The sequence below is a fragment of the Marmota monax genome, unplaced genomic scaffold, assembly GCF_021218885.2.
Source record: "Marmota monax isolate L192 unplaced genomic scaffold, Marmota_monax_Labrador192_F-V1.1 WCK01_AAM20220418_F8-fsc00028, whole genome shotgun sequence".
Lineage (NCBI taxonomy): Eukaryota > Metazoa > Chordata > Mammalia > Rodentia > Sciuridae > Marmota > Marmota monax.
Genome location: NW_026694779.1, coordinates 4,103,208 through 4,116,373, shown reverse-complemented (window position 1 = coordinate 4,116,373; position 13,166 = coordinate 4,103,208). Strand labels below are relative to the sequence as shown.

At 44.1% G+C, this 13,166-nt stretch overlaps 1 protein-coding gene across 5 annotated transcripts in view; it reads right to left on the bottom strand.

The window, feature by feature from the left end:
• Window positions 1–13,166, bottom strand: part of Srgap3 (SLIT-ROBO Rho GTPase activating protein 3) — a 248,236-nt gene that overhangs the window by 50,205 nt on the left and 184,865 nt on the right. For all 5 annotated transcript variants that reach the window (XR_009225041.1, XM_058572986.1, XM_046425544.2 and 2 more), the window contains exons 8-10: window positions 10,681–10,782; window positions 8,230–8,427; window positions 4,200–4,284 (exon numbers count right to left, since the gene is read on the bottom strand). Coding sequence is in view for 4 of the 5 variants with exons in the window: in XM_058572986.1 (XP_058428969.1) it covers window positions 4,200–4,284; window positions 8,230–8,427; window positions 10,681–10,782 (385 nt within the window). In the remaining variant the exon portion in view is untranslated. The remainder of the gene's footprint in view (window positions 1–4,199; window positions 4,285–8,229; window positions 8,428–10,680; window positions 10,783–13,166) is intronic.

The window sequence follows — 13,166 nt, the reverse complement described above, 5'->3', positions numbered from 1 at the left end:
TGGAGCACATACAATTATGTACAGTGCATAATTATTGGTAATTATAATAAACAACTATTTTACTCATTTATGTATTTACTATAGGATAATTTTTGTTCGTTTGTTTTTTGGCATCAGGGATCGAACCCAGAAGCGCTTAACCACTGAGCCACATCCCCAGCCCTTTTTTAAAATTTTGTTTTTTATTTTGAGATAGGGTCTTGCTAAGTTGCTTAGGGCATTGTTAAGTTGCTGGGGCTGGTTTTGATCCTCCTGTCTCAGCCTCCCAAGCTGCTGGGATTACAGGCACATGCCACTACGCATGGCTTAGTGTACTTTTTATAATTATTTTAGAATGTACTCCTACCGGACAACAGTTGACTATAAAAGAGTGTGCTGCATTACTCAGGCAGCAGCCTCATATATCTTGTGTTCAGTGTCTTAATCACATCATTTTCTCTTTTGCTTGATTTAATCTCATGCTACCTTGTTCATCATGGCCCTAGGAGCCGCAGGCTATCATATATGTATATTCTATGTATGGTCTAGCCTCCTACTCTGAGAATGTCAAATTTGTGTACGAGTACTCCATGACTTCTGCACATGGTGAAATCGCCTAATGGTGTGTTTCTCAGAAGCTATCTCCATCATTAAGCTATGCATGACTGCTGTTTGTTGACTGAAGTCTCTTTCCCCTGAGATGTTATCTGTCTTGTGTACCACGGTATCCCCTGGCCATGCACAGTGATGCTTTTAGATAGATGAGCAGACAGATGGAGTGGGGAGGGAAGAAGGGAAGGGGTAGGAATCAAAGAGTTTAGGACATGGAAGTAGAACATCAGAACACACTTAAGGCAGACTTTCCTCTAACAAGGAATTGAACATATCTAACATATGATCCTTTTTGTTTTTGTTTTGGTTTTGGTATTGGATATTGAACCTAGGGATGCTCTATCTCTGAGCTACATTCCCAGTCCTTGTTATTTTTTATTTTGAGCTAGTGTCTTGCTAAGTTGCTTAGGACCTCACTAAGTTGCTGAGGCTGACCTTGAACTTGCAATCTTCCTGCCTTAATATTCCACATTGCTGGGATTGTAGGTATGTGCCACTGTGCCCAGCAGGATCCTTCAGCTTTATAGTCTCTTTCTAGCTCTTAAGAATGCCATTATCAATATCTTTAGGAATAGTATTTCAATTTCTAACAAATGTCAGAAATCAAAAAATGCTCTGTTCTTAACCTCCTGAGACGTGCTGAGATTTAAAAGACACATATTTTATAGTTGGTACCTCAGCCATTTTCTAGAAGGTCAGACTGTCTAGTCCTGGTGGCCATTTTGCTCTATGATGGGCTATTAAGTTTGAGCCTGAAAGATTTATCCCATCCCTGTTATAGACAATGCATTTATTAATTCTTGAGGGATCTTAGTAACCTGAAAAACCACCTCATCAGGGTATAAGCCCTGGAGCTTACAGAATACCCAAACCTCAGAGCAATAAAAAGGTCCTAGATCTAAGACTCATGATAAACTGAGAGTTCTCTAGTCAATAAAATGACATAGCAACAGCCAAGGGCAGAAGAGAATATATGCTCTTGTTCCCAACGTGACAGCAGCAGCATTTGTAACAGGGAACCTAGCTGCTTTAAAACTTGTGTGCCTGGGGTCAATCACATTAAGAAATTCACTTCTACATAAAGGTGACCAAAAAGACCTTGTACTTCCTGTAACTTTTCTTTGAACCTGCTGCCAAAAGGGCACTTTAGAGATAAACTGAAGCATCAGACATGAAACTTCTTTAAAAAAACAAACAAAACACCTTATCTTTTAGCCAAATATTCCTTTGGCCTTATATTTCTTGTTTGGCTTTTAAATTTCTAAATCATCCCTCCCAATTCAAAATGGCTGTCAGAGAACATATAAGAGCCATTGATCCGGGTACAACCATACCCTGGCCCAACTCTTAGAAAAGATTCCATGGAATAGAGAAGTCAAAACTTATCAGTAGAAGGGCTGGGATTGTGGCTCTCTGGTAGAGCACTTGTCTAACATGTGTGAGGCACCAGGTTTGATTCTCAGCACTGCATATAAATAAATAAAATAAAGGTCCATTGACAACTAAAAAATATTTTTAAAAATGCTCAGTAGAGGCGATTCATTGATCAACACTCAGAAGAATGAATTTGATAAGATTCTGAGCTCTCTTGGCTGCTCAATTTTTCCATGTACCCCTTTATCCACTGGGTAAGAATATTCTCACTCTGAATCAAATTCTTCTGGTTGCAAATTCTCCCTTTTCACTCAATATCCTAAGAATCCATAGTATACTTCACTGTGTAGTAGATATTAAAAAATGAATGAAGATTTGGTCTCAATTTATTCAGCTTCAGTTTTTTTTCTGTCAGTCAGTAGTTTACTAACTTTAGTTCATAATAGTATATCAGTATTCATTGATTGTGATACATATACCATATTAATGTAAGATGTTACTATAGGGGAAACTGGGTATGAATATGTGGGAACTCTTGTACTATCTTTCTAAATTTTCTGCAAATCTAAAACTATTGTAAAATTAAAAGTTCATTCAAAAAACTTTTCTAGAATTGGCCAGTGTACCAAGACCTATTGTCAAAGGAAGCAAGCTAGGCTATTCCATGGATGGTTCACTAGAAGAGACTCTGGATGGTTCTTTCTTAGCAGCCCTGTACGTCTAAAGCTACATGTTCTTACAGCTTTTGTTGCTAGCAGCTCAAAACTTGGAAGAGAGCCATATCTCAGGGCAAGGTGAGTTTGGAGGCTAAATAAACTTGGAAAACCAAATGGACCAGGAGTTATACCAACCATAATAATTATCATTATCTCATTAGGGCCAGTCAGGCAAGGACAGCAATAAAAGTTTCCATCTGACAATGCACAGGGAAGAGCCAGAGAGAAGTTTTCTCTTCCCAGTCTAAGGACTCATAGGATCTTATTTTTTAAAAGAACATCTACTTTTTCTAAACCCAGGGAATCTTATTCTGAAAATACAAGTAGCCACAAACTCATATGAGCCTGCCTTTCATACAGGGCTCATGAGAATGGCCCCCAGAGCCAGGCCCATAAAAACTAATCCTCCTGTCCATTCCTCCTTCTTGGAAGCTACCCTGTTACCCGCTTCCCCTGAGCTTCTCTTGGACTTTCTGTCTCTTCCCTTACACCTTCATTCTTGCTGTTTTTCTACCCTCTTTGTTACCTACACCCTCCTCAGCCTTTCTACTCCCTAGTCAATACCGAAATGTCAGAATGGGTAGAATTTAAGGCGGGGAGAGGTGCGGATAAAGAGAAAGTTCATTGAAATTAACTCCTCTCCCCCTTTACTCGCCAATCATGAGTTTTGACAAATGTATGCCCCCTGTGTATAATCACTACTCAAATCAGGTTATAAAACTTTTCTCTTACCCCCCAAACCTCCCAGTTCTGACCAGCTAGAACACACAAAACTGAGCTATGGTGTCAGCAATCAGATTAGTGGTTGCTTGGGGTAGAGTGGGAGGACTGGCTGGAAAGGGGCAGAAGGGGATTTTTAATGGTGATGGAAACGTTTTCTATTCTGGCTTGGGTGGTGGCTGCACATGCAGATGCAAAGGCCCTGGGACAGGAATCAGCTTGGTGGATTTTGAAAGGCAAAGACTTGCCCTGCCTGGATGGAACACAGAAAGGAGAGAGTGACGGATGAGGTCAGGAAATCAAGCAGAAGCCAAGTGACGGAGAGGCTTATGTGCCATGAGAGCAGCTGGGGTTTTATTTCAACTGTCACTAGAAGATTTGGGTGGTTCTAAGCCTAGTCTCCAGGTCCTCCAAGGACTAAACCATGTCTCATATGTCTGGAATTTCCTTCTCTGGACCTAGAACCCTCGCCGGGCACTCTATCCATATTTCTGGCATCTGCTGAAAGTCATCAATGCTGACCCCTAGGTCCCTGGATTCCCACCCACTACCTAATGAGTACTAGACCATGACCTTCCCCCATATCCTAAACTAAGACCCATGATTACCCTCTATTTTCTGCAGCCAGACTGGACCCAATTTCCCCAGTTGCCCAGTCCTGGCAGGTGGGTCCAGTACCAGGCCCTATTCTGCCAAGGGTTCAGAGTCTCAAGCCTAAACAGCTCAGAAGCCCCAGGGAACACAACAGGACCTAGTGGGGAAAACAGCCCCTCCTGGGGCCTCCACCACCCAACTCACCTTCTCCAAGTGTCTGCTTGAGTAAGTCGTGCTTGGCCTGTAGCTTGGTGATGAGGTTACTGCCATTCACATATTCTTTAAATTTCTGTAAGACACAGGGTAAAAGGAAATTAGAGGACAAGTGATGGGATCTCTGCCTCTGGAATGGACCTCTGGGTAGGGAGATTAGGTCATCCTTGAACACCCCAGACTTTTGCATCTGCTCCTAGCTCTCCAAGTGGCTGCCCAGTCCCTGGGGGACGCTAGGCTTTAAGGTAGGGTCTGGGAGCACAAAGGAAGCCCCAGGAGGATAGGAACAGTGAAATCTGCTTTCTTAGGTAGGGCTGTGAGTAGCACAAAGCAAAGGTCTTCTTTGGTTATCAAAGATCTACTGTGTTTCTGGGCCAAGAACAATCAAGATGGGAACCATCCCAATGGCCAGGCAGCTACAGCTAGAGAGCTGGCAAAGAGGAGCCAGGGGGCAAGTCTTTCCTTCAAATGGTCACATTCTAAAAGAGGAAGGGTTTTGCAGGCCCTGGAGAGACTTTCCCATTAAGAGAGCCCAAAGTACATTAGGCAATATGATTTTCTTCTTCCTGTGAATGAGGCAAGGAGACAGGTACGGGAAAGTAACTTGCCCAAGGTGCTACAGAAAGGCAATAGTGACTAGGACTAGTCCCAGGCTGCCTTCTAGGTTATGCTCAGTGCTGTCTGGGGCAGTACTGAGGGACAGAGAACCTTCCAGAACAGAAACATAGCCATCTGCCCATACTTGGCCTGGGCCTCAGCCTCACCTCCACACAGGTAGCAACTTTCTTGCTCCCTCCATGCCTATACCATGTGAACACAGGCACAGAGCCCTGTTGGGGCCTGCCTTTGCTGCACTGTGAGCAACCAGAGGCAGGAGTTTAGTTAAATCTCTGCCTCCTAGGCCATACCAACCAAGGTGGGCAGAGACACAGTAAATGAACCAAAAATAAGTAAAATGCCAACCTGTAGTGAAAGCTATGGATAAAAATGAAGCAGAAAGAGCAGGCTGGGAATCCAAGTAGGGGATGTCACTGCTAAGGGGACATTTGGGCCAATGCCTGAAGGAGGCAGAAAAGGGACATGTGGGGACCTGAGGGATAGAGACTGGCAAGCAGAGGGCATGGCAACTGCAGAAGCTCTGAGATGAGGTCCAGGAACAGATGTGACTGCCCCAAACCTACCAGCTGGTTTACCACAAGGAGGTCCACTCCTGACCCAGCTAGCACACGTCAGTGTGGCAGAAAAAAGAAAGCCTTGAAAGTTAAGGACAGTCGCAATTTTTCCTGGAGAAGAGGGTCCCTAGTGTCACCTTTTCCCCCTTGAGGACAGTTATCTTGGGAAGGGTTCCCAGGGAAGAGGGCTGACACTGACACAAATAAAACTGGGGTGGCCTCACCCTGGCCCATGCCAGTAGTTTCTGGAATTACTGTGAGGTGGGACTTTACAGCATCCTCTCCCCTTTCTCATGGCCCTTATCTCTGAGGACCTGGGTCTTGGTCCTAAGAGTCACTCTTCTTTGTATTTGCAGAGCATGCAGCAGGTTTTACACACATGCAGCAGAGACTGCCAACATTCTTGGACAGCAAATGGCAAATGCATCATCATGTCCTTTCCACCCAGAAGGAAACAGAAGCCCAGAGCTGCGCTCTCTCATTGAGTGACCTTGAGCAGAACACTGATCGTTTCTGGGCTTTCCTGTTCTCCTCTGTGTAAGGTGAGATGGACTCAGTGTTGATCCAGGTGTGGGCAAGAGGACAGGTGGCTTTGTAGCCAGTTGGAGAGACTGTCAACCCAGATTTCAGTTCTATAACACCTCGAGTCTTGCTTTTCACCTCAGGGACACAGGGAGGCACAGAAACATTAAATATTCCAGGACCCCATCATGAGGAGGATGAGGGTCTGAGAGCCTGCATTTTAAACAAACATTTCCTGCTACCCAGAGGCTCTTGACCAATGCTTCCAGTTAACAACATCCTCTTTTATCACAAGTCTAAGAATTCATAAAAAGCAGAGCTAAGGTGTAAGCAAGTATTCTGTCCACCAGGCTTCATGGCCTCTGGCAGGAGAAGCTCTGATCTTGTAACTCAGGCTCCTATTATCTTCTGGCCAGTGTCAATTACCCCTAAGGCTCTGTGACCTGTGGGTATGAACTTCACCCAGGTGACTGATGAAAGATAAAAGGCCATTATATTGTATTGATATTTGCATTAAAAGCAACATTGCAAAGGTCTAAAATAATGTTAAAAATAGGAACAAGGGTTATGAGAGAATGGACCAGCCATCCAGGTGAATGAATTGATTATTAAGAAAAGTAGACAGCATATTCTGACACTTAGTAAAAGACATTACAGAATTCTTTCAACTTCAAGCAGTCTGGACCCCCTTCTCTGCTTCTGCCGGGTAGATTTATTTGCTTCTACTGTCAAAGTGAGTTATTATTCATACATGTCACACTCCTCACTCATCTTTCTAGCCCATAATTGTCTTTGTGAATACAGTGGGAATGCGACTGCCAGGAATTGGGTTGGGGTGATTCACAAAGATCAGCTTTGTTTTCTTTCTTGATAAGGTCAGAGAATGTTGATGGAAGAAATGTGGTATGTGCAACTACTGGTTTTCAACAAAGAATTTGATAAGGCCAAGATGAAGTCAGATGCGAGAACTGGGTGGGTTTGTGATGGGCTAAGTAAGCACAATCCAATCAGTATCAACCTCCCTGCATAGTTCGTCTGTCTTAGGCATTGGCCCTGGCACACCCGTTTCGTTATTTTTATTGATGAACCTTAAGGTATGGAGGCCATGTTCACACATGACAAGACAGTGTGTATGTTGAACTCCTACATAAGGATGTTGACAATCTGGAACCATGAAATTAATTCATCAAGAGGACACCTAAGTGGTGACCAACATGAGAACTACCCAAGACATCTACAGAGCCTTCAAAAGGAGGAAGGCCTGGCTCATGGCCACACACACAATGAATATGATCCTAGGACATGAGAATGGGAGTATAGCTCCTTGTATGGAGAAAGTAAAAATGTACTCTATTCTGTGCTGGTTAGACCAAGGCTGTCTCGCTGCAGAAGAGGCGCTGACAAAGAGAAGGAGTTCAGGAAGTCACTGGGATACTCAGCCTGCTCAAAACAAAAGCTTTTAAGACAGAACTGAAAGAAATAGTTAATGTGGCCTGCAGAAATGAAAACTTAGCTTCCTGCAGTCATGGAAAGACTGAAGAATTAGCCTCCCTCTGGGTCCCGCCAGAGAACAGAATCTAGATCAACAGCCAGAAACCCTAGTGTGTATATTTTAGAAAGTAACAGAGATAAAAGAAAACATATACCCAAAGCCAGCTAGCCAGAACCCAAACAGAAGGGCTGTTTGTGGAAGGAGGGAACTTTTTATCCTAGGGGCATTCAAGCAGAGTTTGATGATCTTCTGGCCTGGAAATGGCTCAAATGGAAGATAGTTCCCTTACAATTCCAATATTCCATACTCAATAAACCCAAATTCAACTATAAGCCCCTTTTTCCCTTTGCCTTGCTCTTACCTGCCCCCAGCCAAAATTGAAGGTAAGGATTTCATGTGGGAGACTAGCAACTCCATGAGAAATATGCTTGGATTGCTGAGGACATTATTTCTAAAACTTACACCCAAATTTAAGACAATTCAACACAATAAAACATTTGCATAATTTTAGGGTAGTTGTTTAGAACTTATGCTTGACTCCTTTATTCATTTTTTTTTCTAACCTAGCTGAACAGAACTTTCTCTTTGATCTTTTTTTCTAAAGCAGAAAAGTTTCAATGACCATCACCCAAGATCAATGTCAATATTACCCACTGATAATTCACTTTCTGCATTACAGTAAATTCAGCCAGGCAACTTAATGTTAAAGTATGTTGGAAGATTCTTAGGTCTGATTGACCAGGGTGGTTTTGCTGGCCCTTACTCCATCAGGCCATTCCCAAACATCTCAGACAGGGACAGCAGACATGGGTTCTGGGTCCAGGATGCCACCTACTGTAAAATAAAACATCTCTGTCTCCTGCTGGTTGGCCCTCCTCTTGGCAATGTTGATCTTGCTCATGTAGGTCTCTGACGCGGCCGACTTCACTGACTCTGTGGATCGGCTGTGTTGGAAGGCGTCAGAGACATCAAAGTCCTCCACCGTCAGCATGTCCTGTAAAGTCTGCATGGTGGCATCCAAGGTTTTTCTAACCTGGGGAAAAAGCATATCCACAAAAGACCTTTATTCTTTCTCACAATTTAAAGTGTTTTCTCAAATTTATTCATATAAAGCCTCTAGGAGACTCGATGGACCAAGGTGCACTGAGGTGCTAAGCAAGGGAAACGAGTCATTGGTTCAAGACTGCACAGCTGGCTGGGGGAATAAGCCAGGGTGCCCCATCTAAAGTCATTTCATGGTATGGCTTCTGCCAGGGAACCTGGGGGGATGCTATGATGCACAAGGGACACAGATTTCCAGGTGTGTTCCTCTTTGCCTGGTTATGCTGTCCCCAACCAGCTTCTGCAGTGGAAGGTGATCAGTCAAATAGGAACAGCACTGAAGGTGCTCCTTCTCTTTGCTCAGAGGAGGGATGGGATGAAATCTGGAAAATGGTGGGTAGCTATGCTCCAGCCATCTGCTAGCTGATCCCTACCAAAGGTGAAATTGAGGGAAGGGAGACCCCGAGACAACAACAGTGGCTGAGGCTCTGACTGTAAGTTAGGACTTCATCTCTCTCCCAAGTTGAGTGAAACCACAAAGGGTACAAAATACGGGCATAAGAACCCCAACCTCACAGCACCCTTTTGCTGCATGGTGTCTAAATGGCACACGCTATGCTTTGATGGGAGGTCACTCCAAAAATAGTCATGGGAAAAACTGCATCAACATTTGTTGTAAAATTATCACCACTCAAGCTCTCTTGTCACGCAGGCTCAGCTGAAATGTCACCTTCTAATGACATCAGGCCCTATGAGTGTCTTAACCTAGTGCCTATGCCATCTGGTATTTTTCCAAACTCATTCATTTATTAATCTGTTTTGTGTTTTAATTTTTATCTGTGACCCTCACTAGAAAATTCTATGAGAGGAGGTACTATGTTATATTTGTCCAGAACAATGTTTAGCAAATAATATGTGCTCGGTAAGTATTTCAATGCTTGTTGAATGAATAAATGAATGAATAAACAAAGTCTTACTTTGACCACAGAATGACAGGAAGGTCAGGTTTAAATTCAAGGATGGTCATGCCCATTTACAGTCCACAGAGAGGAATATTTGCTTCAATCTCTTCTCTGTGACTCTGATTTCCAATTTAAATTCCATTAACATTGTTATCCACATAATGCTCCACATAAACAACTTAAAATCCTTTGGGGAAAGATGGAGGGCATAAACAAAGAAAGAAAATACTCTGCTCATCTCCTGTCTCTTGCTAGGCTTAAAAACCCAATGCACAGTTTGTCTCCATATAACCTCCCTCCCCCAGGACCGCTTTGATTCGTCATCGTCCTGAGCTACAATCTGTCTCACATTTGTCCTCACTCTGTCCTTTGTGGAGATGTAAGGCAAAACTGTCCTCTCTGCCCAGGATAATCCCCCTGAGATCTGAGACAGATACTGTCTTCTCACCTCCCAAAATGACTTCACTTCTCAAGGATAAACCTGCCCACAACCTTGGGTGACAATTCCTATAATCTGTCCTTTCTCCGGGGGGCCTCTGGTTGGCTGATGTCCTGCTTAGAAGGAGGTGTCCATGTTAGGACAGGGTGTTTCCAGTTTGGCCTCTTCAGTCCACATCAAGGTGAACGCAGCTCAGCTAGGATTTCCACCTGCACCCACCCAGTAGTGAAGCCATGCCACCAGGCTTTGTGGGTCGTGTGCCAGGTGGGGTAAGGCTGGCTCTAAAGCCATGCTGCAGCTTGAGTGCCCTGGGTTGTTTATTTCATTGTGTAATTTCAAATACCTACTATGATTTCTGATGTCAAAAATAGGAACTCATTGCAGAAAATAGATAAAAGCAGAAAGAAGTCAACAGAAACCACCCCAAATCCAACAATGGAGACACAACCACTGTTACATTTGGAATGTTTCCCTCTGGTCTCTTTTCTACACCAGTGAACACACAGCTCTTTACCTACAGACTGCAGCTTACCCTACAAGTGAGCACCCTGAACAGAGTCCTCCTTCCTCTGCTTCTCTTTCACTTAACACCTCTGAGCCCTATGAGTGTCTTAACCTAGTGCCTATGCTATCTGGTATTTTGCCAAACTCATTCATTTATTAATCTGTTTTGTGATTACAGATTCCCAGGCCATTACAGATTCTTGGAGTATATGGTTTCAAGGTTGTATGATTCTCCATCTTATAGAAAAGACATCATTTGGGATGCGTTCCATGGCAAGAGTGGACTCCCCAGGACAGCAGCCTTTGTGAGGAAATCCCTCCCAGGCAGGGGCTCACTCACCTCCTCATTTTCAATCTTGAGAGTGGCCAGTCTGGACTGCAGCTGGTGGTACCGCATGAGCAGCTCCGTCTGCACAGGCTGCTGTGCGCTGACCTGGCACACCTGCAGAAAGGACAGCCATCACTGTGCTTGCGTACTGCCCTCCTCACCTGCATGGAGCTAGGGCAAGGGCTACATGGACATCCAGATCCACAGCCTATGAGACAGGCTCAGCAAGGTCAAGCAACCTCCCCAAGGTCACCTAGCTCACGTAGCAATGGCAACTCCAGATGGGAAAAGTCTACCCTCCTGCCATTGCCAGGATTGTGGCCCTCAGCCACAATCTTCTACATTTGTGCAATGCTTGTGGGTTTCCAAAGAGCTTTAACATAATCTTGTTAAGTGAAACTAATTCATTAATTTCAAAGCAGGAAGTTGTGGCTAGAAAAAAGCCACCTTGTAAGAGAAGCCAATGGAAAGAAGGATGAATCAGTAGGTAGAGTGCTCGAAATGCCCACAGGAAATGACAACTGTGGCCAGAGCACTCCAGGGATCTTCTTCCTCAGCCAGTCAAGTGGGGTGGAGGGGCAGAACTGACAGAGATGCAGTTGGTCTCCTCCGTATCCACAGGGTTGACATCCACAGATTCAACCAACTAAGAACAGAGAATATACATGGGGGAAAAATGGCCTCTGTACTGACATTTCTTTCTTATCATTGTTTCCTAAACAATGCAGCGTAAAAACTATTGACATAGCACTTACATTGTACTGGGTGTTATAAGTCATCCAGAGATGACTTGAGTAGACAGGAGGATGCATAGTTTCTGTGCAAATACTAGGCCATTTTATACCATTTTATACAGGGACATGAGCATCCTCACATTTTGGTTTCCACAGGGGGTCCTAGAACCAGTCCCCCTATGAATATTGTAAGACAACTCCATCATTCTCCATGTACCTTCCCATCTGGGGCTCTATTACTACCTGTGGGCTGGGCTACCTAGTTTGCTTTAGTATCTCACCCCTTCTAGGATGCAACTAAGATCATAAGGGATTGTTGACAAGGTCTGTTAACAAAGTTAGTTATTTATTAGTAACTATGCAACCTGAACTTCACAGTGCTAGCAATGAGACCAGGATTTTCAGGTCAAGGTGAGGGGCCAGACATGAGGGCAGACAGGTGCATCAGGAACAGCAAGAGCACACAAAGGGCCTCTACTTTGCAAATGAAGGGAGTGGGCGGAGCCTTCTACAGGGCACAGTAAATGCCATTTTCCATCTGCCTCCTTGTCCCTCCCTAGGTGCTCTCAGATGGCTCAGCTGAGCTCCCACCTGAATTCAGAGACTGGCTGATTCTGATACCACATTGGTCTGGGTCTCCACCCCAATTCCAATTCCAAAAGGAGGGAATGACACAGAAAAACTCAGGGAGCCATTTGCATCAAGGATTTGTGTAACCTGGGTCCTAGAAATGTTGCATTGGGGACAGTGACAAGTTCCTTTACTCTCCTTCTTTTTTTCTTTTCTTTATTTCAGACTGTAGCAAGAATCTGAAGGCCGGGTGCAATGGTGCACGCCTATAATCCCAGAAGCTCAGGAGGCTGAGGCAGGAAGATGGTGAATTCAAAGCCAGCCTCAACAACTTAGCAAGACCCTGTCTCTAAATAAAATACAAAAATGGGCTGGTGTTGAGGCTCAGTGGCTAAATGCCCCTTACTTGAAGCCCCAAAACCAATTTAAAAAAAAAAAGAATCTGAATAGCATAAGCACTGAAGAGAACTCAGCTATCTAGTGTACCAGGGTTCACAAGATCAGTAGGGCAGAACCTGGCCAAGGCGGCTATAGGAGGCTGTGATGAGGTCAGCAGTACATGATCCAAGGGCTTTGGAGGGAGGAACAAGAAGACCGTTTCTATACACACCAGGAATCCCAGGGGTCTTCTAGATATACCTGGGAGGAATTCTGAGGTAAGCTAAGTCCTGTAATTCTGCAGGTAGGGACTTGAGCCAGCTAGATGAAGGTTATCAGTGATAAATTCCTCTTCTAGAAAAGCTCATGACCAAGAACTTGACTCCAGGCTCTGAGATACACATTGTGCATACACAACCAGGGCTTTTCTCCTCCTGCCAAGATTCCAGAAGGATGGGAGAGAATAGAAGCAGCCTATGGTTCCAGTGAGTCCCCCCAAAATTCATGTGTTGGGAACTTAACCCTCAAAAATCATATCTTTATAGGGCTGGGGTTTTGGCTCAAGCTGTAGCGCTCTCGCCTGGCATGCGTGCGGCCCGGGTTCGATCCTCAGCACCACATACAAACAAAGATATTGTGTCCGCTGAAAACTAAAAAATAAATATTAAAATTCTCTCTCTCTCACTCTCTCTAAAAAAAAAATCATATCTTTATAGTATTTGTTAATGGGGCCTTTGAGAGGTAACGAGGGTTAGATGAGGTCATGAAGGTGGGGAACCCAGGATGGCATTAGTGGTTTTTTTAAAAAGAGGAGGA